The sequence below is a fragment of the Myotis yumanensis genome, unplaced genomic scaffold, assembly GCF_028538775.1.
Source record: "Myotis yumanensis isolate MYYU_CA2020_CCGP unplaced genomic scaffold, mMyoYum1.0.hap1 SCAF_13, whole genome shotgun sequence".
Taxonomy (NCBI): domain Eukaryota; kingdom Metazoa; phylum Chordata; class Mammalia; order Chiroptera; family Vespertilionidae; genus Myotis; species Myotis yumanensis.
In genome coordinates, this window is record NW_027223764.1 from 45,404,377 (window position 1) to 45,431,049 (window position 26,673).

The following is a 26,673-nucleotide window of genomic DNA, read 5'->3' on the forward strand; positions in this document are numbered from 1 at the left end:
GGTTTAGTGGTGATGAACTCCTTTAGCTTTTCCTTGTCTGTGAAGCTCTTTATCTGACCTTCAATTCTGAATGATAGCTTTGCTGGATAAAGTAGTCTTGGTTGTAGGTTCTTGGTATTCAGCACTTTGAATATTTCTTGCCATTCCCCTTTGGCCTGCAAAGTTTCTGTTGAGAAATCAGCTGACAGTCGTATGGGTATTCCCTTGTAGGTAATTGAGTCTCTTTCTCTTGCTGCTTTTAAGATTCTCTCTTTGTCTTTTGCTCTTGGCATTTTAATGATGATGTGTCTTGGTGTGGTCCTCTTTGGATTCCTTTTGTTTGGGGTTCTCTGTGCTTCTTGGACCTATAAGTCCATTTCTTTCACCAGGTGGGGGAAGTTCTCTGCCATTATTTCTTCAAATAGGTTTTCAATATCTTGCTGTCTCTCATCTTCTGGCACTCCTATTATTCTGATGTTGGTACGCTTGTAGCTGTCCCAGAGGCTCCTTACACTATCTTCACACTTTCGGATTCTTTTTTCATTTTGCTTTTCCAGTTGGGTGTTTTTTGCTTTCAAATCTTTGGTTTGATTCTTGTGCTCCTCTGGTCTGCTATTGGGTATAATATTCTTTATTTCAGTCCGTGTATGCTTACTTTCTAATTTCTTTATCGTAGCATCGAGGGTTTCATTAGTTTTTGTGAGGCTCTGCTCAAGTTTATAGCAAGCCCTCAAAATTGCGATTCTTAGCTCCATATCCTCCATTTCTGTCATGTTTTTTTGTCTCCGCATCTTTTATGCTTTCTTGGTGCACCCCCTTGTGGTCTTTGTGCACAGTCTTGTTCTAGCCAAGCCTTAATTGTTGTAGTTAACACGAGAGGGATTTGACCACCAGGCCGACTGGCTGTAGGAATCAGCTGTGTGAAAAACTTCAGTCCTCTGGGGAGGCGCTAGTCCAGCCTTTGCCTGAGGCCATCGGCAAATTGCTCTGCGCAGGGTTTGGGCGGGGCGGGCTCAACAGGGCGGGGGGAGGGAGCAGCTATGGCCGCTCTCAGTCCTGTCCCCGCAACCGCTGCAAACCTCGGAGGGACCGTAGCCAGACAGTCCCGCCTCTCCCGTTTGAGTCAGGGTCCCTAGAGACTCGCCCGGATCTGTAGCCCAGAGTCTGAGACTCACTCCTGATTGAAAACGACAACCGCGCCCTCAGCCACCAGCCCGCTTTGCTCGCGCACCGCCGCACCACCGTACCTTTAAATTTTCCACACTGCGCCTCCTCTAAGCCTTGTAATGCTGTTGTTTTTCCTTCTAGTTGAAGAGTCTCTCCTCAGCCAGCCTTCCTGTGGTTCTGGGTGATGTCCGTTCCGTCTTTTAGTTGTATTTTTGAAGTGGTTGTTCGAGGCAGCAAACTCCGGTGTTTACCTATGCCGCCATCTTGGTTTCTCTCCCCTCCTTCATTTTTTATACTGCCGTCTAAGTTACTTTTTAAAATTGTAAATCTAATCACAGAATTTTTCAGTGACTACCAATGATCAGTAGGAAAAAAACCCAAAATTTTAAAAATAGCCCAAAAATCTCTCCTGGATTGGGCTCTTAACTGTATTCTACATCACCATCACTTTCATGTTATGTGCACAAAACACCTCCTTCCTCCCCTTGAATGTATCATGTTCTCCTGTCCCTCTGCACATGCTAGCTTCTCCCATCCTGCCCCTCCTATGGTCCCATCTAATCTCACTCATCCTTTGGGTCTCTTCCTTAGGAAGGCCTTTGTCTAACCCGTGCTAGATTCTTTCATGTCCCTGAGCCACCCCATTGTCATGTGTTACCCTAATTCTTGTTTAATGCTTGTCTATCTTTCCTGCTAAACTATATGATCTGAAATGTCTGTCCTTTTCCTCACTATCTCAAATCGACAGGTGGTTGGTCAGAGAGCCAGTCCAAGGGACCCAGTGTCTGAGTTTATATTAGTTTTCTATTTTCTGCTATCCCAAATTCCCACAGGATTGTTGATAGGATTCAGTTCCTTGTGTTTGTAGGACTGAGATCCTCCCTACCCCCCACCCCCCTTTTTTTTTTTTGCTGGCTGTCAGGTAAATGGCATTCCCTGCTTCTAAAGGCCACCTATATTTCTTGTCTTGTGCCTCCACCCTCCTTCCATCTTCAAAGCTGTCAAAGTTTGGTGGAGTCCTTCTCCCACTTTGAACCTTTCCTCCTCTTCCTTTCATCTCATTTTATTAACCCAGCTGGAAGAGATCCTCTGCTTTTAAGTACTCATGATTAGATTTCACCTTCCCAGATAATCCAGGATAATCTCCCTATCTCAAGTCCTGGACCCTTAGTCTCATGTGCCGAGTCCCTTTTGCCATGCCAGGCCCTTTGTTCACAAGTTACAGGGATTATGGTATAGACATCATTGGAGGCCATTATTCTACTACAGAGCCCAGTTTTTCTGCCACAGTACTTCCTCCAAAAATCATTTCTACTGGTTTGTGGTCTCTTTGGTACTTATTCCTTTGGTTTTGCTAGATAAAACTATTACAAGCTACTAGTGCTTAATATGTGTTTGTAATAAGAATGTTGAGTGAATGAATGTATATTATGATCTCAAACCTGATAAATTATAAACCACAGAAGCAAACCAAATTCCAGAAAGACAAACCACCATGAATTGTGTCAGCAGAGAGAGCCTGAATTTTAGAGGAAATTGTTGAGAGGAATGGCTATATGGGAGGTAGAGAATTATATTGCTGTCTTTTATCTAATTACTATAGATTGTATATTAGTATATCAGGACTCAATTACAGTCTTTTGTGTTATTTTAAAGTTGGCCATGAGAAAATAAAGTGGAAATCTTTCTTTGTCCCTCAGCATTCTTTTCCAGAATCATAGAAATTTAGAGCCAGCAGGGATCTAGGGCCAATTCTCTTGAGCTAAATAAAAGTTTGATTGCTGCCTAAGGGAAAGATAGGCTGAAGATTTTAGAATTTGAGTAGCTTAAATGGTAGTAATTGAGAAATATTGCTTAAAGTGAGTGAAAGTAATAATAGGGAGAATATTCTGTACTCTTGATTGAAAGTAGCTGAAATCCATTCATTTTCAAAATATATAATTTTATTAAATTATTAAAAAGTATTTTTCATAGGATATTTGTGAGAATAGTAAGCTATAAAATGATGTGAATTACCTTAGTTGCTGAATATTAAGCTACAAAGAACAAAAGCGGATTTTAATGTAGAAAAAAATTTTGTGTATGAAATTGAGGTCATATGTGCTAGTGATGTATGACTTACAGGAAGTAATAAAAAGGGGGGGGAAGAGAAGTAAATGGTATACTTTTAAACTGATGGGACCCATTTTAAGGGTGGAATTTAAATTGCTGTTCTTTAAAACTTGAGTTTTTACCCCCACTATATAAGGTGGGGGGAGGGGGGAACCTTGATCAAAGTAGACCTCTTCCCTCCCCCTTCAGAGTATACTTCTTAAAGTCGAAGAGCAAGCTGTCTTTGTTTGCTGTTGCTGCAGAAAGTGGTGATTGATACCATTTTTATATATTTAAACTTTCCCCCCACGTTTATTTGAATGAGAGAAGCCCTTGTAAAAGAATGGTGTCAGAGGTTAAATGCATCTGCCCGGGTGTCTCTCCTGCCTGAGGTCATTCTCCTATGACAACATTTTATTTGCTCAACATCTTAAATACAGATGTTTAGATTTTTTTTTTTTTAAGCTCAGGAATAGTGTGCTTTTATTAACAGTATTGATGATTGATTTTGAATGTTTTTACTTCAAAAAGCCAAATCTCCTGGTGGGTGGAATTTTATGAAGCACCTGTTAAGCTTTAGGGAGGAGGACCTTTTTGGCAGCGACCCAAAATACATATTTAAACAATGAGCCTGCCAAAGTCAGGAAATTATAAAACAGTTTTGAAATTGCAGAATCTGCTTCTTCTTCTTTTTTTTATTTTTTATTACCCTTCAGGTTTCTCTTGCAGCTTGGTTATAAGTTCTTTCACATGGGATTTACTAATGTTCTTACTATTTTAAGACCAGATTTAGAAAAATAAAATCAAGCTTGGAGATCTCAGGTTTATATGAATAAAGACCATCAGATTTTAAACTGAATTGCCTTCTCCAGAATATGGGCTCCCACTCCCCAAACCTTGTGGTGGAATCTATTATTGATTGTTGAGCGCAGCCGGGCTGGCCCTTGGGGTCTCAAGTTTTCCTCTGTGAAGTGAGAGCTGCTAGGTAAAAAGTGTGCCCAAAAGAGTGTGGAAAAGCTGAACACGCACGAAAATGGGGAGACCTGTTGAGGGTATGCTTCTTGGTGAATTACATTTGACCTTGATCTTTCAACATTCTAACTCTCAAATTTACTATTTCTGTTCCTACTTCTAGAATTTAAATTCAGAGACTCGGTGTCAAGATGGCCACAGTTATCTTTTTTGTATATTCCAGCAATGGGATATTCTTTGTAAACTACTGGATTTTGGGGGCGGGGGGGGGGGGGGCAAGAAGGAGGCATTTGTAGTTGTATTATGTTAAGCAGCCCCAGTTTTTTAGTTAGCTAACTATTGCTTTATGTTTTATGATTTCATTACACACATAGAGTAGGAATTGTGTGAACTTTGGCACTGCCGTCACGGTTTGGCAAACCAGAAAACATTGGGCTTATGATGGTTTACGATGATGGTGAAGGCAGGAGGTTTACCAGAAGGCACAGGAATAATCTAAGTATCTATCATCTTCAAGTTCTTCAAGACTTATGATTAGAATTGGTATAAAATTAACCAATTTCTCTTAGGGAAAACATTTGTACAGTCACTCTGTTACATACAGGGGTAAAAGGCAGAAAAACAAAGTATAATTTGGATTCTTTGATATTTTTGTATTTTCAAGTTCTTAAGGATTTTTGGTTGGCATTATCACTATATTAAGTATTAGGGAATGGGAGTTTAAAAACATCTAAGGCACCATTCCCATAAAACAATTTACTTTTTATTCTTATAGGACACCCATCCTGTTTGAAATTTTGTCCTGAACTAACAACAAATGTAAAGGCCTTAAGGTGGCAGTGCATCGAATGCAAGACGTGCAGTGCGTGTAGAATCCAAGGCAAAAATGCAGTAAGTACTGCTCTCTATGCTCCATCTCCAGGAAAAGTGTTAGTTTCCCGTGTCTAGGTTCTTATTTCCTGTAGACTGTTGCTATATTCCTTTAAATAACAGATGTCAGGTTTCAGCATTGATCATGGAGCTCCTTTATTATATTTTCTTACTGTTAATTGGATAACATACGAATTTGTGGCCTTTTACAGTTGTTTTCAGTCTCAATTAGTCTCTAATATGTTGCATTACAGGATAATATGCTTTTTTGTGACTCCTGTGATAGAGGATTCCATATGGAGTGCTGTGACCCCCCACTTTCCAGAATGCCAAAAGGTGAATTTTTAAACCATATTTAAGATGTGTTTTATTACATGCTCATTAGCCTTGTCCTGCTGTCTGACAGCTCAGAGGTTTACAGGTTCCTTAAGCATTTTTTCATCCCCCATCTTCCAGTACTTATGGGTTTGGCACAGACTATGACCAGAGGAATGTAACAGATTAGTTTGAGGGTAATGTATATAATAAAGACTCTAATTCAGATATAGGGATAAAAAGACTTCCTCTCCTGAAACTATTTCTTTACTAGAATAAGTTTAGATTAGATAGGTCAAAAGTTTCAAACCACTCTCCCTATTATTCAGTACTATGTTCAGAGGCAAGAAATTACCTATTTTTGAGATGATGGTGATAATGATGACTCAAAGATCCTGCAACAGGAGCCATCACCATTTTCTTGGCCATTAGTTGATATTTTGAACAGGAGCATCTGAACTTTTATATGGTTATATCCTTATGGGGTAAGGTTTTCCTTCTCTATTTATTGTATAAGTAAAGCCTAGCTCAGTATCCTTTTTCTCATTTTATATGTTAAACATTAAAATAACTTTGCCTTCTTATTACAAAATTTGTACATTTTCATTGTGAAAGATTTAGAAAACACAGGTTGATAAAAAGAAAAATCAATTAGAAATTCCTTCTTGCCCCACATACCGTTTTAAAAAGAAATGGAACATTCTATATATGATTTGTAACTTTATGTTTTTTCCCACCTTAACAATAGATCCTAACATTTCCACATCATTAAATGTTCTCCTAACATAGTTTTTAACAAGTGTGTAGAACTCCATAATATGTAGGGCAGAGACTACAGACCTGGTGATTGTGGGCCACAGATATGCTTTGTTGGCGATATATAAATACGTATAAATATTTACAACTTCTCGAAATGCATTACAGAAGAGCTGCTACAATATTTTTAAAATTTTTAATTTGAGTTCTTTAGGTAGAGTATGCATGCTCCAATTTACCCCAGTCTCACTATTCCCTGTTGTGTTACATTCCAGCTTGCTTCAGTCACATGTATTATACCTGGGTGGTTCCTGAACATATTTGATTTTGCAACCCCTTGTATAAAAAAACCCATAACTTATTTAACCAGTCCCCTATGGTGGACATTACAAATGTTTCCAATTTTTTCCATCCACAATTATTGCCTTAAGATAAATTCCTAGGGGAGGAATTGCTGGATCAAAGGCTGTGTACATGAAAGGTTGTATCGGTTTTCAGACCAACCACCTATGTATGAGAATACCTGCTTCCCTGTATTATGACCGGCACTCACCATTACTTTATTACATTGAATCTAAGGCACACTTTTTAAAAAACCAAACATTTTAACATCTTTGAAATCAGATGCATCTTTTAGTCAGCAGTGTATTATATTCAATGAAATACAGTGTCCTTATTTTAAATTTTTACCGATTTGATAAAAGAAAAAAGATGTCTGATAATTATTTTCTTTAAGTAGTGAGATCGGACATTTTTTGTGTGTTTGATTATTGGCTGTTTGTATATAATCTTTGTAAAGTGCCTGTTTTATCCATTAATCAGTTTTCTATTGGGATTTTCACCTTTTTTTCTGATTTGCAGAAGCTCATATTTTTATGCAGTTAAATCCATGAGTCTTTTATGGCTTCAGTCTTAAATGTCAGTAATGCTTAGATTATACAAATATCCATGGATTTTTCCTGGTACTTGTAATATTTTATTTTGTCATATTATAATATTTACCTACCTAGAATTTATTTTGTAAAGGATAGGGTTTCCTACCAGTTAGATAGCTGTTTGTTCCATTACCACATATTGAGTCATTTTATCTGATAATTCGCCACTGATTTGAAATAAAACGTGTTTGATATGCTAAACTTTTCTCTAGCTTTCAGTATTCTGGCTTTTCAGTTCTTATCCTTGACCTAGTTCCTTATATCAGGTGTATAGTTTTAATAATTGTAGCTCCATAGTACTTAAACATTTTAAGTTTTAATTTAAAAATTATATTTTGTACTGATAGTTTTTTTAGTGTGGAAAATTTCCAGAAAGATGATAAAATAAATATTTTTGTCCAGATGTTCCAAAAACTGATTGACTTGAAAATATCTTCCTCAAATCAAAAGACATATAGTATCTGACAGGCTCAGGTTGTCCTGTGTGTGTATGTGGAGGAGGGAGGCATGGTGACATGTCGGGAAAGCCTTATGGAAAGGCTCTGAGACAGGGGCTGCCCTCTGCTCTCACCACCTTGACGAGGAAATTGACCTTTAACAATGGCTTCCTGAAGAGACTGACAGAAGGGAATGAGCCACCTTTCGGAGTCACGTTCTGCATGCAGGCAGCCTTACAGCTACAGTTTATATTTAATGTCTCTCCTAAAATGAAACATTAAAATATTTTTCTCATATATGTATTAATTCAGGGATGTGGATTTGCCAAGTCTGCAGACCAAAGAAAAAGGGAAGAAAACTACTTCATGAGAAAGCTGCACAAATAAAACGTCGATATGCAAAACCCATTGGACGACCGAAAAATAAATTAAAGCAACGATTGTTGTAGGTTGAGATCTTATCAAAAAGAAATCTTTTATGTTGTGCTTTAAAATATAGGTGATTATAACCCCCTTAGGTCCCATTAACTTTTTTACCATCATTTTTGCAAACTCAAGGGATGAGGTATATTTCTCCTTTTATATAAGCTGTGGAAGTTTTTTGAAAATAACATTTTTAATTACAGTTGGCATTTTGGGGTCTTCTGTTGGCAGGATCTGTGATGCTAAGTGACATTTTTCAAGCAGCAGGATGGAAGCAGAATGTCAGCACAGGAAACAGTCCTTCGGCCTACTTTGTTAGTAGCTGAGCATTAGAAGACCTTAATTATACAGTAGTTATGTGGGAATTTTAAAACGAGAGGGATTTGTCTCTAGTGAATCTATTTTGTCACTTCAGATAACATTTTAGAAAAATACTTATTTTTTCTGGTGCTAATTTAGTATTGTAACTTTTCAAGATCCCTTTAATGAAATATGACCATTTGAGAAACCTGCAAATGGCTGTCCTCATGTTTGCCTCCAAAGAGTTAGACAGGACTATTTGGTATGTGCATATGTGGGCAGACCTATAGTACATACAGAATAACAATTCGCTGTGGCCTCCAGCTCTACTATGAGAAACCCATTTCTACTACCTTTGCCATATGGTTGCATTAAAGCCCAGTAGAACATTTGCAGGAATTACTTGGAAAGTAGAGAAAAGATAAGAAGTGGAATGCATGTAGTTTGTAAAACCTGTATGGAGTAGGGATTTGACTCTGAGTATTAAGTAAGGTTTTTAGAAATGAAATCAGCAGACTTGCATATCTGAAGCAGTTCTATTAATAAGCCCATTGTCTAGTTCCTGAAATGGTCACTGTGATGTAAAAATGAATAAGTGCTCTCTACACACACCCTGAACAAACACCAAGTATCTGACTTGCTTACTCTTTCTGCCTAATTTTATCAGAAGCAATTCACTATATTACCTGCTTTCAGAAAAAGTGTCCTTCTGCACCTGTATCCATCTCTCAGAGGAGAAATAGAAAATGTCTGATCTTTTCTAGAGTTTTCTGTGACTCTTTATGAAAACCCTTTAACTGGTAGACATTTTTAAATGGAATTTTTGTTAATTTCTGGAGGCAAACAAAAAATAAAAATAAAATCTTTCATATTAGCATCAGTCAAGTAGAAATTATGTTTTTGCATTCATCCTGTGTAAGCATTGTTCTTGAAATGGGACTGTATCCTCAGGGCCCAATTAAAAAAACCAAATTAGGATATAAACTTTCTAAACAAAGGACGCAGCTGAAAATTGCATCTGGCACCAATCCTAACTTTTTGTTTGTCCAAAATTGTCCTTTGAGCTTAGGAATTTTTAAGACAGTCTAGGGAGTTTTCCTTTGTACATGCTTTATAAGCATATTATCCTTTCTGGGCAATCGATTCCAGATACAGTCCAAATGCGCGTGCTAATGCGAAGCATTGAGCCTGGATGAGTTGTTTATTGGTAGCCCTCACCGTGACACTAGAGATCTCCAGCGTTAACCTGATTTGGCTGAATAGGTGGCGCCAGGCACAAGCTGGGGTGGGTGAGCCGCCCTTGATGAGCTTGTAGCTGCCCCCGTTGGTCTGCACCAGCTCCCCTTCTGCTGACTGCTGAAATTGTTCATCATGTCTTTATGTACAAAATGACCCCCCAAATGTGGTCTTCTACTTGTGATTACTTAAAATATTTTTGTAATTCTATATCATACCATTTTCAGGCTTCCATTTCTTCATTATTATCCTTCAGCTAAATTGATAATTTTTAAAGTGCATTCTTGGGCCCCAGCGCAGCCATAATTCACATGCAAATGTTTCCATTGTATGAAATTCTGCTGCAAAATGGGTAGCTTTCCAAGCCCTAACCTGAGGTGAAGGCAGACAGCTGCCCTTCCTGTGCGCAGCTGTGTTAATGGAGTGACCTCCAGTCTCTGTTGACCACACAGCTGTATAGGCGAAACCACCAAATGAACCGCAATAGCAGTCAGAACCCGTGTACAGAGATTCTGACGCCAAGTGTCTGATAACGACCATGGTAAATGTGCTGCTGCTTCACCAGACTTTCCATGTCATGTCTGACCTGCTGTAGCTTTTCTTTAATCATTCCTTCGGTTTTTTGCTATTGTTGTCATTTTTTCAGCAATATTTTATGCTGTAATTAATTGTCTCCTTTACTTAGAGAGTATTATTGGTTATCTTGTCATCCTAAGCATAAACTGCTGAGAGGAAAAGGGTATCTTTTAGTATTTTCTTTAAAAACAAACAAGAAAACCCACACATAAAAACCTACTAATTTATAGACATAACCCAAATTCTATTTATATAAATTTTCCATTTGAGTTAAAATTGCTTCTAACTAGAAATTAGATAAGTTTACTCTTTTGCTTCTAGATAATATGACTTATTTCCTTTAATATTTTAGAAAAGACATATCAGGAAATCATAATTACTTGGTGACAACACAAGGGTAACATTTTAATTTAATTATAATGAAAGCATTGGGTTTTCTCAGTCTCTTCAAAAATTTTCCTTCTTATATTGATTGCCCTTGGGTGCACATGGATTCTTCCAGCACCTGTTGGATGGGCCCTGGGAGAATCGTGACACACAGGTGTAGTTGCTGCTAACTTTCAACAGAGAGACCTCTAGGTGGAGGCACACACAGAAAAACAGTCCTTAGGGTTGCAATTCAGCTTCTGAAGTTTAAGCACATTGAATGCAACTGGTTGCTATAAATTTGTTTTAGATACCTTTATAATTCTATTATTAAATGCTGATACTATTCTCTAAATTTTTGCCTAGGTCTGTAACCAGTGATGAAGGATCCATGAATGCATTCACAGGAAGGGGGTCACCTGGTAGGGGTCAAAAGACTAAAGTCTGTACCACACCTTCATCTGGTCATGCTGCATCTGGGAAGGACTCAAGCAGCAGATTGGCTGTTACAGACCCCACTCGGCCTGGTGCCACCACCAAAATCACCACCACCTCCACCTACATTTCTGCCTCTACACTTAAAGTTAACAAGAAAACCAAAGGGCTCATTGATGGCCTTACTAAGTTTTTTACACCATCACCTGATGGTCGCAGATCACGAGGTGAAATAATAGACTTTTCAAAGCACTATCGTCCAAGGAAAAAGGTCTCTCAGAAACAGTCATGCACTTCTCATGTGTTGGCTACAGGTACCACACAAAAGCTAAAACCTCCACCTTCTTCACTTCCACCCCGAGCCCCCATCTCTGGTCAGAGCCCCAGTTCACAAAAGTCCAGCACGTCCACTTCTTCTACCTCTCCCCAGAGCTCCTCCAGCCAGTCCAGTGTGCCCTCCCTGAGCAGTCTCACTAGTAACAGCCAGCTGAAGGCACTCTTTGATGGACTCTCTCATATCTATACCACTCAGGGACAGTCTCGAAAGAAGGGACACCCAAGTTATGCACCACCCCAGCGTATGCGTCGTAAAACTGAATTCTCTTCCACAGCAAAGTCTAAAGCCCATTTCTTTGGAAAAAGAGATATTAGAAGTAGGTTTATGGCTCACTCCTCCTCCTCTAGCTGGGGGATGGCTAGAGGACGTATTTTTAAAGCAATTGCTCACTTCAAGCGAACAACTTTCCTTAAAAAGCACAGGATGCTAGGCAGATTAAAATATAAAGTGACCCCTCAGATGGGGACCCCCTCACCAGGGAAGGGGAGCTTGACAGACGGAAGGATTAAACCTGATCAGGATGATGGTAAGCAAAAGGTCAAAGCTCCAACCAAACCTGCGTCCCGTCCCTTTCTCCCCAACCCCCCAAAAATCAATCAGTCAACTCCTATTTGTCACATAGGTCTTAGCTATTTCTCTTGTTCTCACTTCACTTTCATACAGAAACAGTGAAACTTCGACCTTTTTCTAATGCTGACTAAACTTCCAAAATGTTGTTTTTCCAACTAATACTCTCCCACCTTTTATTATTTATTTCCATTCGTAGTGACACTAGGACCCCCCCAGATGCCTTCATAGCGTTGCTTATGGCTTTGTAGTCCCGCATGAGTAGCCACTGTCACGCTTCTGCCATGTCCTTTCCCGTGGGGCCTCGTCAGCCACAGTGCTGTTTGGTCGCACGCTGTCAGCGCCTCCAACGGGGTTTTCAGCTCCCCACTCCCCTCTGCTTCATTGCTTTCTCATGACCAAGTTCATCCTGCTTCCTTCTCAACAAACTGATCTGTGGTTCTGTGAGGTGTGCTTTTGGGTGTGAGTGTGTCTGTGTGTGTATTCACCTTAGGGAGAAAACTGATTTCAGAATTTCATTTAACAAATTGGCCCGTTACATGTGCTACCCTTTATAAAACAAAAACAAAAAAATGTGTCATTTGGACATAGTGGTAGATTTTACTATCTCAAAAGTGGTAATGGGAATTCTATAACTAGACTTCTAATCTTGGTTGAAAAATCTAATTTTGTTTTGTGTTGCTCTTACTTTCCCTCATTTATGTACTGAAGCTATAAGAAGATGACAGTGTTTATTCAAATAAAAATTGGGGTACAGCAGGGAAAGGGTACTGCTGGATCTTTGAGCAGTGCTTAGCTGTAAAAGTTTATAAAGCTTTACAGAAAATCCCGATTTGCCCACTATGCTAATTTGGTACCGTTTTGGTAATATACGGTGGTCACTAGTGATTCAAGTCAGTGAAGACACTTTCTGCTGGTTTTAAATGACAGATACTGAAATCAAAATAAGCATCAAACAAGAAAGTACAGATATAAATGTGATTGGGAGCAAAGATACTGTCACCGAAGAGGACTTGGATGTGTTTAAGCAGGCCCAGGAACTCTCATGGGAGGTAAGGCCCCGCTACCATTATTACAAGGGTAACATGTGACTTCTTAAGTTATGATTATTATGAAATGACTGCTTTGATTTTATAGAAACTCCCCCTCAAAATCCTCTGTGGTTCTTTAACTATGACCAGATTATTTTTGTTGCCTATCCATTCAAAGGCAATGACGTTGTAGAGGTATCTCCACTCTTAAAAGTTGGCGATGCTCAGCTGGTCTCACAAAATAGACCAGAGTAGCAGTGGTTGAGTCCGATTTTGAAAAACACCTAGTTGTAAAGGAATAGAATTCTAATTTTTTTTTCTTCTCAAATATAGAAGATAGCAATTTTAAATCATTAACAAAAAGGAAGAACGTTGCGTTTAAGTTTACCAATGCTGCTGCCAACACAGATGGCCAGCCATATGAAAAATGTCTCACAACCTTAACTCTTTGGCATTGATAAAGGCAATATTATGTTGTATGATCAGTTATAGTCCCTTTTCTTTTTATTGTCCAGGAATTTTTTTATATTATTCCACTTAAAATGTTAACTCTACTTAGCTTATTGTCACCAAAACATCGAAAGGTAACGCTATTGGACTTCTCAAAGACAAATTTATTATGGATTGTGACTTTTTTATGTCAGTAGACCACATTCAGTTGGCACAACACTCACGGAGAAGCTCCCTACCCCAGCTCACTTCCTTTTTGAGGGGGAGGAGGCTATCTATAGGCTCTTAAACTTTATTTTCAGTAGCAGTCACTTGGGCTAAATACTTTGATGGTTTCTACTTTAGGGGCTATTGGATATTACTTCCATTTGTCATTCTGCCCCAGCAGTATGCTTTGTGTTGTTTTTCCTTTGGCTAAGATAAATGTCAAAATTTCCCCCAATCTTTGAAATTTGAAGTCCTTAAATATTATAATTTCCTTAGCCTATTTCTGGCATTCATAGATACACAGGATGAAAGCAGGCATTGTCTGAAAGATACTGATAAGTCTAAAGCCCTTTCTTTCCAACATGCTAACACTGGCTTTTTCTTTCAAGAACATTTCTTGTCTGTGTCAGGCACCGTGGTAGACGCTGAGAATGCCACAGTGAATCAGGCATACAATGTTCTTTACCTTGTGTATCCTACTGCACAGGAGTAAGGGGAGTAGGAGGAGACTTCACAATTGATTATTTAATTATAATTGAGATAAATGTTACTTTATGGAAGAAAGGGGACTGAAAGAGTCTGTATAATAGCCTCATCATCTTTTAATTTCTTCAGTTTAAATACATTGCAACAGATCATTGAATTCAGTTCAATAGACATTTGTATTTACATCATGCTCATCCTATCTTGGTGATACTGTTTTTTAGAGTATTAGTTTGTTTATATATAAACCTTATACAAAGTTGATTATTATTTCAAGGCCTATACTGTTTTTTCAACAACATGAAAATTCACAATTAAGATTAGGGTTCTGGTTTGATAGGTTTTCATATCCACCAGTGAAAGAACCAAGATGTAAGTGAAGAAATCCCTTTCTAATACTTATGTTTTATTTCTTTTTTTTCTCTCTGACAGAAAATAGAGTGTGAGAGTGGAGTGGAAGACTGTGGCCGGTACCCTTCTGTAATAGAATTTGGGAAATATGAAATCCAAACCTGGTACTCCTCACCTTACCCACAGGAATATGCAAGGTAATGAAATAAGCCTGCAGGTATATAACTTTAATGTCATATATGTGAGGAAGGAAAAATCTTGATTCTAAAGCAGGAATATATTATTTTCAGGACATAAATTTTGATGGTAGATTTTAAGTGCTTCCAAAACTATTACTTTTGCTGGTATCTTTTTATAGTACTTAATGTCCTATTTAAGCTCCTAACGCTCCTTAGTTACACAGGCATCATAAATTTTGCCTTTTAGCTTCTAGATCATGCTTTTTCTCTTTGGTTAATTGGGTAAATGTTATTTGTATATGAAACCAACTCAGGAAAAAAATAGCCATTATAAAGTATTTGGTAGTTTCTTCTACGTTGCCTTTTTCCTAGTTAGTTTAGGAAACTAATTCGTTAGTCTCGTCTCTGATTGCTAGCATTTTATTTTCAAGTTTTTTACTGAAATGTAGCAAAAGAAGGAAAAATGGGGGAATGTAGGTCAGAGAGGGTATAGCCTTAAAGACCTTTCCCCAAATATTTACCTTAAAGCCATCTGTGACTAACTTGTTAACACTTGGGTTGCGGGAAACGAGTTAAGTCGGCTCGCGTGAATTGCGCGTACTCCGCGAGAGCCGTCTTAAACTCGGTTCATATAGATTTGCGGTGGAGTGCGGGAAACGTGTAAACTCGGGCCGATTGTAACTGCGTATTACCAAATATTTCATTTCAATCGAACCCATACTTCAAAAGATATAGGCATTTTAACGCGCCATCTTATATTTTGGCGGGAAATTCACCCGCAACCCAAGGCGAAGAGAAAATAATAGTACTAGAGGTTTCATTTGTCTTGAACTAAGATTAACTGAGATTGTCTTGAACTAATATATTTTAAAACGGGTACCTTGTGGGCAGATATCTTCCTTCAGGTACCTCAGGGTATGCTTTATTAGTATCTTCTCAACTTTTTTAGCCTGCAAAGTGTCTAATTAATCACACACTTGCTTTTTGTCTACAATAAACATTGTCCTTTTCTCTACCATGTGAGTGTCTGGCCAGTCATCTAACTTTAGAGGATGGGGAGAGTTCTAGAAGTTCAGTAGCAAACTGTCGGGAGTCTTGGTTTCTCTTCCCAGGTTATATCACTTGGCTCTGTGTTCTTAAACAACTTTTTAAAAACACCAATGAGCTTTAATTTGTATGGGTAATCACAAGTCATGTGTTCGGAGAGCTTTGAATAAAACTTGCATATCAGTTCAAGATTTGAAATTACTATTATCTGAGTCTGTACCTAACTCTCCTCAAAATATTTCTCCCCTTTTTTTTTATTTTTAATGAATGAATGAAGTTGTTTTTTTGTGGGGTTTTATTATTATTATTATTATTGATTTCAGGGAGGAAGGGAGAGAGAGACAGAAACATCAATGACGAGAGAGAATAATTGACTAGCTGCCTCCTGCATGCCCCCGACCGGGGATCGAGCCCACAACCTGGGCATGTGCCCCGAACTGTGACCTCTTGGTTCTTAGGTTGACGCTCAACCACTGAGCCTCGCTGGCTGGGCAATTTATTTTTTATTGTTGACAGTATTACAGATGTCCCCCACTGCCCCCCTTTGCCCCTTCCACCCAGCCCTCCCCCACCCTAACCTCCCCAATTCTTATACCCCAAAGACCTTGAAAGTGCTTGTGAACATTTGTTACGTAAATGCTAGCAAGGCCCATTTAAGTGTGACAGGGTACAATAAAATAAGGTGGAGGAAAAGTCAGCAGGGAAGAGAAAACTGTTTGTCTAGTGTTACTCAAAAGAGTCAGTGGAATTGGTAGAAACAAACCAGATCTTTTGACTTTCTTACACTTAGCGCTTTAGACCATATGTAACTATGATAGTAACTTTAAAGTCATCTCACCCCTAACTACAAGAGGAAACAATTATATTCTAGGGCTCTTCAGCCTTATAATGTAAGGTTTGTCAGTTCTCTTTACTACTGGCTTGGTTTTTTGCTTTTTTTTGAAACTACTTTTTTGAAATGCAACAACCTTGATATGATTTAGAGATCATTGAACAATATTTATTATTTCCCCCTAAACAGTATAATCAATCTGAAAGATTCTTTGATTTTAAAATTTTAACAGGTTACCAAAGCTTTACCTGTGTGAATTCTGTCTTAAATATATGAAAAGTAAAAACATTTTGTTGAGACACTCAAAGAAATGTGGATGGTTTCATCCTCCAGCAAATGAAATTTACCGAAGGAAAGACCTTTCAGTATTTGAGGTAAGCATGTGTACATAAAAAACTCAGCTTTTGAAACTTAGCATTTTCAGTTGTTGACTATGTATTGAATTGTTTGTAGACGGTGTAAAGTCTACTCAATTTTGTCATTGAAATTCAGACTGCTCTTTAAAATATCTCCATGTTTTGGAATGTTTATCTAACCATATTAAGTAACCATTTAGATTGATAATGAATTCCTACTTCATCATATTAACTTTTTTTCTTGCCCCAAGTCCCTGTCTGCACCAGATATGTTCACCAGTGAATTTATGATCTCCTCAGCTCTTTGTAAATTCTCCTTTCTTTGGCAGCAGAAATGAGCTTTGTTCAGCAGCTCCAGCCAATGTCTGGCAGGTGCTCACTCTTCCAGGGAATTGAGCAGCTGTACATATCTCCTCAATACACAACCACCTGTGTTTCCATCCATTTCTTGGCAGAGTTGATAATCCTTTTGGTGAGCCCCCAGCAGATGTTGGGACTCCCCCCCATCTGGGAGGATGACCACCCCTGGAGAACTCTGCAATTCACAGGAACCCCTTGTGGCTCTGTCTGTCATTGTGGGTTCTTGAAGATATTTTGTGTTTTCAGAATTGATTTAGTAGCAAAAGGTCTTTGCCTCTATATCATTTCATTGTTTATTCATGTTCTACTGTCAGTTTCAAGGATCCAGCTTAGCTGAGGCAGCTGTACCTTGAGGAAACCATGCTTTTTTTTCATGTTGTTGCCTTTTCACAGGGTTTCTTTCTGTCCTTTATTCTCCCTGTTCCAGTTGAGCACTTCGATTGCCCTGCATTATTTTCTTCTCTGTTACCCATCTTGGTTCATTATTTTTCGGTCCTGGGTACTCAGTAGATGTGATATTTTCTCTCTGAAATACAGTTTTACTTTGGATTCTTTTTTCTGAATTGTTCAGACTGGAATGTATTGTTCTGCCCCACATTTCTCTTTAGCTCTGGTCTATAATGTCTTGCATTGTATTTGACACAGGGAAGGTCATACATAGGTTTCTGGCATGGGCTAGTCTTCCCTTCTCAGACTAGCGGGGCCCACTACTTTTTCCCAAGGCTGAGCAGAGAACACCGGTAACTCCAGCTGTGTCTTAGAAATTTTTAAAGCCCCTCTGCCTGGGTATATCAGGCTCTTTTGGCAAGCTTGACGGAAGAAGGGTCGTGTTGCTGAGAAGACTGGATGTTAGTTCTTACTAAGGGTAGGCACAGGGTTTCTCTACCTGGGCACTATTCACATTTCAAGCTGGATATTCTTTGTTGCAAGAGGCTGTCCTGTGCATTGTAGGATGTTTAGCAGCATCCCTGGCCTCTACCAACTAAATAATACCACCATCCCTCCTGTTCTAACAACCAAAAATGTCTGCAGGTATAGCCCATGTCCTCTGGGGGCAAAATCACACCCAGAGGGAAAGCTGAATGCAAGTTCTTGTCCTTCCTGCTGTTAGTCTTGGGATGCGACCCAGCCAGCCCCTGCCAGATTGAGACAGCAAAGCTGTCCTCACTTGAGGCTTAACTAATGTCACAAGTTCAACTTTCCTTTTGGCTCCTTCCTTGGTGCCTTGTTCCTTTCTTTTAACTAAAATAAAGTGAAATCACTGTCTCACTGTTTCCAGAAGGGCAGAACACATTGTTGGCTTTTAAGTAATTGTTAAATAAATCAGCATGAATCCGCCTGTGGGGCTGAAGCTTTCGTAAATCCAGGGGCTTCCTTAAGGATAAGAGAGTCAGTGTTTCCAGTTGCTAGGCTGGTAAGAGTGGTCTGCTGTTTCAGGGCAGATGCTTTGGGACTGCACAGAGGTGAGAGAGGGAAAGTCAGAAGCAGATTTGTAAAGTTTGTTCATAAAAATAATTGAAAAAATTGGATTGAATAAGGACCAAGGTCCCTATTCTAGAATCTAAGTTAATACTTAGAGTATAGCATGTTGGAAATTTCTCTGAGCAGTTTCCTCAGTATCTTGAAAATAAGTAAAGAATAATCACAGATTACTACTTTCCTGTCTTCTCTATCACTCTTGAGAGCATGCCACATCAGACCTTTCACATCTGGTAAGATTTGGCTTTGGCATTGTCATCTCTGTTTTTCTGGTTCACAGATACACCTTTGTCTGTCCTTTTTGTAATGTACTACCATTTCCAACAGGACTACATTTCCAAATACATAAAAACTTACTTTAATTAAAGAGAGAATTGTAGCCTCTGTACCCGTTGCCCATATTTGATTATGTTGCTATGTGTGGGACCTAGGTTTCATCCAAGGGAAATAGTTATATGAAGTCTAAAAATAATTTGTGCAATATGAGAACCTGTATGGTCCACAGGAGACTCAAGAACAGTGAAGTTCATTGTTAAAGAGCTCTGGTTAGCAAATATCCATTTCCCCTAAGAGAAGTGCTGGGGAAATTTTTCTTGAATCTGCTGTGATTTCTGTTTTCAACAAGTAACTACATTTGATCAAAGAAATTGGCATCTGTGCTTAGCCTCCTGTCTATAGCCATCAGTATCACAGCTTGATTCTTTTATTTTGAAGGGAAATAGACTGTAATCATTGTACTTATTGTAGGTTGAAATTCATCTCACTTTCTCTGTAAGTATTCCCAACATAGAAATTTTATCTTTTCCAATTATACTTAAAATGATGCTTGGGATAAAACCAAAATGGAAGCCTCTTTTGCTAATCCTCACTTCTGAAGAATCAGAGTAATACAGTTCATTTATTTTATTTTTATGTGAAGCCCTTTTGTAAACAACATAAAGTTTAACTTACTTGAACAGTATTTTGATCTGTTTACATTTCTTTAGTTCAGGTTTACATGCTTCAAACAGAGAGGACATGCCTGATCATTTTTTACTCGTAATAAAATGCAAATAAAAATTACTCCTTTGTTAGTGGTTTGGACTTTCTTCGGGTAGCTTGAAGAGAAATTTAAGCTATCTTATACCATAATTTAAGAGAAAAGGTGGAATTCTGATTTGCCAAGTGACACTTATATTCTGTTTAACTTTATACTTGTTTAATGGAGTGTTTTAATCTCTCAATTTGGGATTTGGAAATAAAACTGTGTACTTTCCAAACACCATATAAAAGAAACAATTTTATATTGAGTGGTATTTTTATGATAAATAATGTTGTCTGTTTCTCTTTGCTAGGTTGATGGGAATATGAGCAAAATTTATTGCCAAAACCTTTGCTTGTTAGCCAAGCTCTTCCTGGACCACAAAACGTTGTATTATGATGTCGAGCCATTCCTTTTTTATGTCCTTACAAAAAATGATGAAAAGGGCTGTCATCTGGTTGGATACTTCTCTAAGGTAAAAACAAGAGCCAGTATGACCTTCATTTTCTTTTTCAGAATGTTTTTGGTAGAGCCCAGTTCTTTGAACAGGGCTTTTTTATCACTGTAATTTGAATAAGTGACACATGTTTCTGAAAAGCTCAGGTTCTTGTTCATAGCTCATTTAAAAAAACAACAAAAACAATCAACATCATGCCTAGGACGTGTGTAAAGGACCTCAGCCCTGCTTGCTGTCCTGATTATCAGCATCCACGTAACATCATAATTGCAGCCACAGACCACCTCACATCTTTAATTTTCTGAATGTTACGCTTATTTTCTTTTTCCCTCTAAGTGGTGTCAACATGAAGATTTCAGTGTAATTAATGTAGCATTTAAGAGATAATTCTCATCTCTTTTCATTGCATTCCGTCTGTGGTTATCAGTATCTCTGTGAATGGGACCATTGGCATTTGGATAGTCACGCTGATGCAATGACTGGTGGCACTCTTTCATCTCTTGTTCTCTGTACTATTGTTTTAAGATCTAAAACAGTGTCGCCTTTAAAAGGCCCGAGTATCTCCAGTTGTTAACATAGGGAAGCCTTGCTCTATTGAGTGGATGTCATTTGTCTTTTTCACTCATTCAGAATGGTTTTCTCACATTCCTCTTCCCAAAGACTTCTGAGAAACAACTCATATACAATAAAGGAAAACTGAATTTGGAGATATTTACCAGGCACTGACCTGAACTATTCTTAGGCACCTCTGAAATAGTTTAATGTGCCAGGATGGTGATATGAGACTTCCAGGCAGAAGGTATAAATGATCAAGACCCTGTGTTGTTTTTTTTCTTTATGATATATTTTTTCATATTAGGTGATAAGTGAATTTTAATGACTCTGCTCTTATATAAGTGGAATGCTTTATAGAAATGTTATTTTCATGGAAGATCAAAAGATAGAATATATATAAAGGTCCTTTACAAACTGTAGATTTTCTAAATTTAAGAATCAGTATAAAGACTATAAACAAAAATGCTAGTAAATGACAGCACTCATGGGAAACTGCCTTGATGTCTTCATCCACATATTTGGTAAAGCTCTAAAATGAAAAAGAAGGAAGTTCATTTGTGCATTACAGATTCAAAAGATGACAGAATCAACACAGAACTTTAAATAGGAAATCTATTTATATAATTTCTAAAACATCCTATCTTTTCTATAGGTAAGTAAAGATCTTTTTCTCTGAAAAGTTAAAAAGAATAGTGGTGATGATTGTCCTTCCTATAGAACAGCGGTTCTCAACCTGTGAGGTGCAACCCCTTTGGGGGTCCAACGACCCTTTCACAGGGGTCACCTAAGACCATCGGAAAACACATATATAATTACATATTGTTTTTGTGATTAATCACTATGCTTTAATTATGTTCCATCTGTAACAATGAAAATACATCCTGCGTACCAGATATTTACATTATGATTCATAACAGTAGCAAAATTACAGTTATGAAGTAGCAACGAAAATAATTTTATGGTTGGGGGTCACCACAACATGAGGAACTGTATTAAAGGGTCGAGGCATTAGGAAGGTTGAGAACCACTGCTATAGAACATGGTGTTCTTTCAGTATATCTGTTTAAACGTAGATGCTTAATGTTGCCTGTTGCCCCTGTCCTGCCTTGTCACGGACTGGCCTCTGGATCTACGGTTGGTGGTGACTCTTATTGTTTTGAGTCTCTGCCTCTTCCTCCAGGGCCCTACGTTTTACTCAAAACAAACTAAACTTTTCGCATTTTGTCACAGTTTCTGTTATAGTATAGCAGCAACTACTGTCATTTCTTATCATCTTCGGAATACTGGTATTTCCGGCAGTGTAGTGAAACAAAAATTCATCTAACAATAACCATGTCGCCCGGCCAGTGTGGCTCAATGGTTGAGCATTGACCCATGTACCAGGAGGTCACGGTTGGATTCCCGGTCAGGGCTTGATCCCCAGTAGGGGGCATACAGGAGGCAGCCGATCAATGATTCTCTCTCATCATTGATGTTCCCCCCCCCCACCCCCCCCCCACCCCCCGCCTCTCTGAACCTTAAAAGACTAGCTACAAATCAAACCATATTCTAATAAGTCAACTGGAATGTGAAGGACTATGGCCCTTTGGAGTTATACTTAAACCAAATTCCAGAGGTTATAGCCACAGAATGGCCAAGATGACCTAGAGAAGTTCAGGTAAATTATTACATGCATGTGACTATCCAAGCACCTAACAGATGGCTCTAAACAGGAGAGAACAGAGGTGCAGTTATTTTATCTAAAGATTAGGATTTAGATGTACTAACATGTATTGGGGTGTGGGGATTATTCTTGAGTTGGACTTCAAGAAGTCTGCTAGGAATAGGAAGGAATCCAGTATAAAGAGAAGAATGACATCAAGGGTAAATTCTTTTAATCCAGTGTACATCTCTTTTTAGATAGAATGACCCATTTGTCTAACTTTGCAAAATAGACTAATTATTTGAATCTTTGCCATTGATGTTCACATTCAGAGATGGACAATTCTGCTTCTTAGGAAAACTGACACATATTATTTCTTCCTCCTCCTTTCTTAGACTCCACAGATAGCTACAAACGTGCAAAAGTTGGAAGCACATCTTTTTCACAAAGAAAACTTTAATTCTGCCCTGTAGGGGTTTTTCCACAACCATTTCCTGTGATCTTTCAAACAGGTTCATTAAAGATCTGGGTGTTCTGAAGCAATTCTTTGATGTGGTTAGTACCATTTGTGGTCAGTCTAATTTGTGGCTTATATTTGGCCAGAGCATTCACAACCTCAAAAGCCTTTTCCAGATCTTCTCTGTGTAGGTCGTGGCGGCTTCGGTGTACTCTGCGTAAAACACCGCCGCGCTGAGGCCACATCCCGTGAAAACTGCAAAGCCTTCCTTAGCTATAAACATACTCTTCCCAATCTTGCTCTCGGGTTCAGGCCTTTGGTGATATTTTGACCTCATTTTGATGGGAGGCTTTGGGGTTTCTTAGTGCTGCTATCGCTTTTGTTTTATATTTCTGGTTTGAAATGCAGATTAATTCTTTCTCTAACTTCTTTGACTTTTTATTCAAAGGAGAAATGTATTTGTGCAAACCTACCCACACACATACTATTTCAGTTTCACTGGGGCATTTGCTCAAAGGCATGAGACGTATTGCTGTTGCGGAGCTGTTCATTAGTTAGCAAGCTGGCTGGCTCAGTCCTGGCTGACCGCGCCGGCTGACTCTGGATTCCCCCCCATCTTCCAAGTTGTTTTGAGCAAGGAAAGCATTTCTCCCATACTGTCTGTGTCGTTTCATTTGGCTCATATTTCCTTGGATTCTTTATTCACATTTTATGGTGCTGGCTTCCAAGAATAAAGACATGATTGAGAAACACACCTGGAGTTGACGGTTTGTCGTTAGCTGATGGTTTGGTTGAGTAACAGTAGGATTATTCTGCTTGATCCTCACCTAACACTTTGGCTCACCTTCGTGGACTTTTACAAGGCCGGTGGCAGGTGCAGGGAATGGCCCACTTCAGCAGAGTCTGACATACTCGCTCTGTTCCTCCCTCCCTCCCGCAGGAGAAGCTTTGCCAGCAGAAGTATAATGTCTCCTGCATAATGATCATGCCCCAGCACCAGAGGCAAGGATTTGGACGGTTTCTCATCGATTTCAGTAAGTGAAGTGCTTTCTTTACTTTCATGACCCAGCGAGCTGATAGCTGTTAAAGGAAGAGTAACATAAAACTTTGTTTAACCTTCGTTGTTTTTATCAATAGGTAATGGGTTTTCTATTTATATTTACATAGGTTAGAAAAATCTTCCTCAAGTGAAAAATTTACTGCTGCTCACTTATTGTACTCCAGGAAATTGAGACTAGATCTCTCAGCAGTGCCGCCCGCTCACAAAGCCATTACCCCGAATGAACCGGCAGAATTGCATTCCATTCCATGGTGTTCATGCTCATTAGCACCAAAAGAGGCAATTATTTGTGATTAAAGCTGAAGAAAGTGTTATTTAAAAGGATATTCAGCTTTCTAAAATTTGGCCTATAATCTTGTACAGTACAGAGCAGGGAGGGATATTTCTCTTTAGAAAAACAATTCTTTAGGTAGTCTGTTCTTTGAGCCTGCCTAGTAGAAATAAGGATCTTGTTTTGTTCACTTCTCTTTTCTGTTAGGGAAATTATTACAGTGTTTGTATCTAGAAGTTGCCCAAGAAATATTTTTTATACACATTCATATCTTTTGAGTCCCCTCAATTAAAACTGCAAAAATATATAAAATTGTACACAGGATGATGTAAGAAAAATGTAGTGTTTTTCTCTTTTATATTATGTTGCTTGTGTAAATGTGGTGATAAGGCTATACACTTGGTGAATTGATTCAAAATATCCAGATAACACAAAGGCCAGGGATGCCGTGATAAAGTTATTTCTGACAGTGTAAAAATCGGTCATGGGAACTGTGTGCTGCTTCTTTACCAGATTGCAGTTTGTCTGATTTTGAACTGAAAGAAGAAAATTTCAGGAAATTGTATAATCTTCATAAAGTACATCAAATGCAAAAACCACAGTGTAAAATAAATGTGCTCAAGAAAAATTAGGGAGAGAGATAGGTTGAATATATATCTACATTATTATATATTGATGCCCTATCCGGTTTGGCTCAGTGGATAGAGCATCGCCCTGCGGACTCAAGGGTCCCGGGTTCGATTCCGGTCAAGGGCATCTACCTTGGTTGCGGGCACATCCCCAGTGGGGAGTGTGCAGGAGGCAGCTGATCGATGTTTCTCTCTCATCGATGTTTCTAACTCTCTATCTCTCTCCCTTCCTCTCTGTAAAAAAATCAATAAAATATATTCTTAAAAAAATAGATATTGAAATATTAAAGTTTGGGTGTAAAATAATGGTAGAGCAGTTTTGAACTGATTGTGTGATGTATTGACATTGAAGGATATTTTTTGAAGTATTCTTTATTGATTATCTTTTTATTTTGGGGTAACATTTCTGGTTATTTATTCATTACCCTCGTCTTATCTGTTCTTTCCTGATCTAGTCTTCCCAGGAGTTCACATGTTCATTTCACAGAGTCCTAGCTGTAAGTAAGTAGTTCAGAGAGTAAATCCAATGGTCTTGTTCTGGAGTTTTGTGGCCAGCATTCATAAGTTGTTCATAAATATTAGAATTTCTGGTATGCGTAGCAGCCATTCAAGACAAACTGTTGATAGTCTGCGTGCCTAGCGAATAAGGCAACTCCTTAGTTCAGTGTTCAAGGTCTTCCGGCATCTAGTTGCAGCCGGTGGCTTTTCGTCTGCTCCCTGGCTCCTCGAGTGTTCTCAGACTCCCCTTCTTCGTCTCTGCAGTCCCTTCCCTGGAATGAGCGCGGCCACCCTGAGAGCCTCTTCCTGGCTCCTGGCTATAGTGTGGCCCTCAGACGCAGCCCACCCTTTTGTCCTGACTGTGGATGGGTTATCCTTCCAGTTTTCTGTGAACTCCTTGAATACCTTCTTCTTTGTCTCCAGTAGGACAGTGTACACAATCATCTGCATTAGTTTTTGGATGCTTGTTGATTTGAATTAGATCTCAAAGTGATAGAGTCACTACCCACAATAATTTTCTACCTAAAATTGAAAAGGGACTGGGACTTACCAGGTAAACATGCACGTCTCCAGATACAGAAGCATCTTATTTATACAACATGGTCTGCTGTTGAGGCCTTCTACATAAGGAAACAACCCAGGAAAAAAGATCTGTCAACTACTAGATCTCTACATCAGCCATTTTTGTGAAAACTCTATTAGAGCTTACCCTGTATTTTTAAATGTGAACTGTGAAACACAATAGAACCTTCCTGAGTGGCTCAGGGCCAGCATGATGAATGCCATCCGTTAGGGCGTGTCCAAGCAGTGCAGTGCTGAGGGTCTAATTTTAGATTTTCTCTTTTCTATGCCGTTGGCATTGCCCCTATGCTGGAGTGGATTAAGGAGTGTGGTGAATGATTTGAATAACGTTGAGAGGGGATTGGTGTTATTCCTTCAGAGAAGAGGAGATCAGGGGAAGAATTTTATAACATTCAAAGAAAATTGGAAGTAGTGTAAAGCCAATAGAAATCTAATTTAAAACAAAACAAAATGCCTTGCCTACTAAGGTTTTAAAGAAGATAAAGTAGGCTGCTGAAAAAATGGATAGCATCGCGCGCTTTGGAGTTTCTTAAAATAATAGTAGATAAATATCTTCCTGGAACAATTTAGATTCAGTCTTTTGCAGAAGAAGGAGTTAAATCCCATGACCTCCCATAATCCTTGTCAGCCTCATAATTCGGAAATCAGGGCAAAACAGATTAACCGGGATTACGGGTTTTCTAAAATCTGCTGTTAAGGGACCTTTTAATGGTTATATTTATTTTATTTCTACTTTGTACATAAGCCTGAGGGTCTGTGATCAGGGGATGTGTTTTCAGTAATTCAATAAAAGTTGTAAGGCAGGAAAAATCTTATTTTGTCTATAACAGCTGCTAGTTCAGGAAGCTGAACTTGCCCACTTGCACACTGGCTCATAGGCATCGGTGAAATACACTGTGTGTCCATAAAGAGCTGTGAATCCGTGGCTTTGAACACTTCTCCAGGCCAGTCAAAGAGGTGGAAT

General features: G+C 38.7%; 1 protein-coding gene across 5 annotated transcripts in view; it reads left to right on the plus strand.

The window, feature by feature from the left end:
* Window positions 1-26,673, plus strand: part of KAT6B (lysine acetyltransferase 6B) — a 182,158-nt gene that overhangs the window by 120,326 nt on the left and 35,159 nt on the right. For 3 of the 5 annotated variants that reach the window (XM_070433040.1, XM_070433039.1, XM_070433041.1), the window contains exons 5-13: window positions 4,985-5,100; window positions 5,334-5,415; window positions 7,835-7,967; window positions 10,790-11,721; window positions 12,693-12,814; window positions 14,366-14,481; window positions 16,575-16,716; window positions 19,872-20,033; window positions 23,610-23,703. In XM_070433040.1, the coding sequence (XP_070289141.1) occupies window positions 4,985-5,100; window positions 5,334-5,415; window positions 7,835-7,967; window positions 10,790-11,721; window positions 12,693-12,814; window positions 14,366-14,481; window positions 16,575-16,716; window positions 19,872-20,033; window positions 23,610-23,703 (1,899 nt within the window). The remainder of the gene's footprint in view (window positions 1-4,984; window positions 5,101-5,333; window positions 5,416-7,834; window positions 7,968-10,789; window positions 11,722-12,692; window positions 12,815-14,365; window positions 14,482-16,574; window positions 16,717-19,871; window positions 20,034-23,609; window positions 23,704-26,673) is intronic. The other 2 variants (XM_070433042.1, XM_070433043.1) reach the window with 2 other exon arrangements.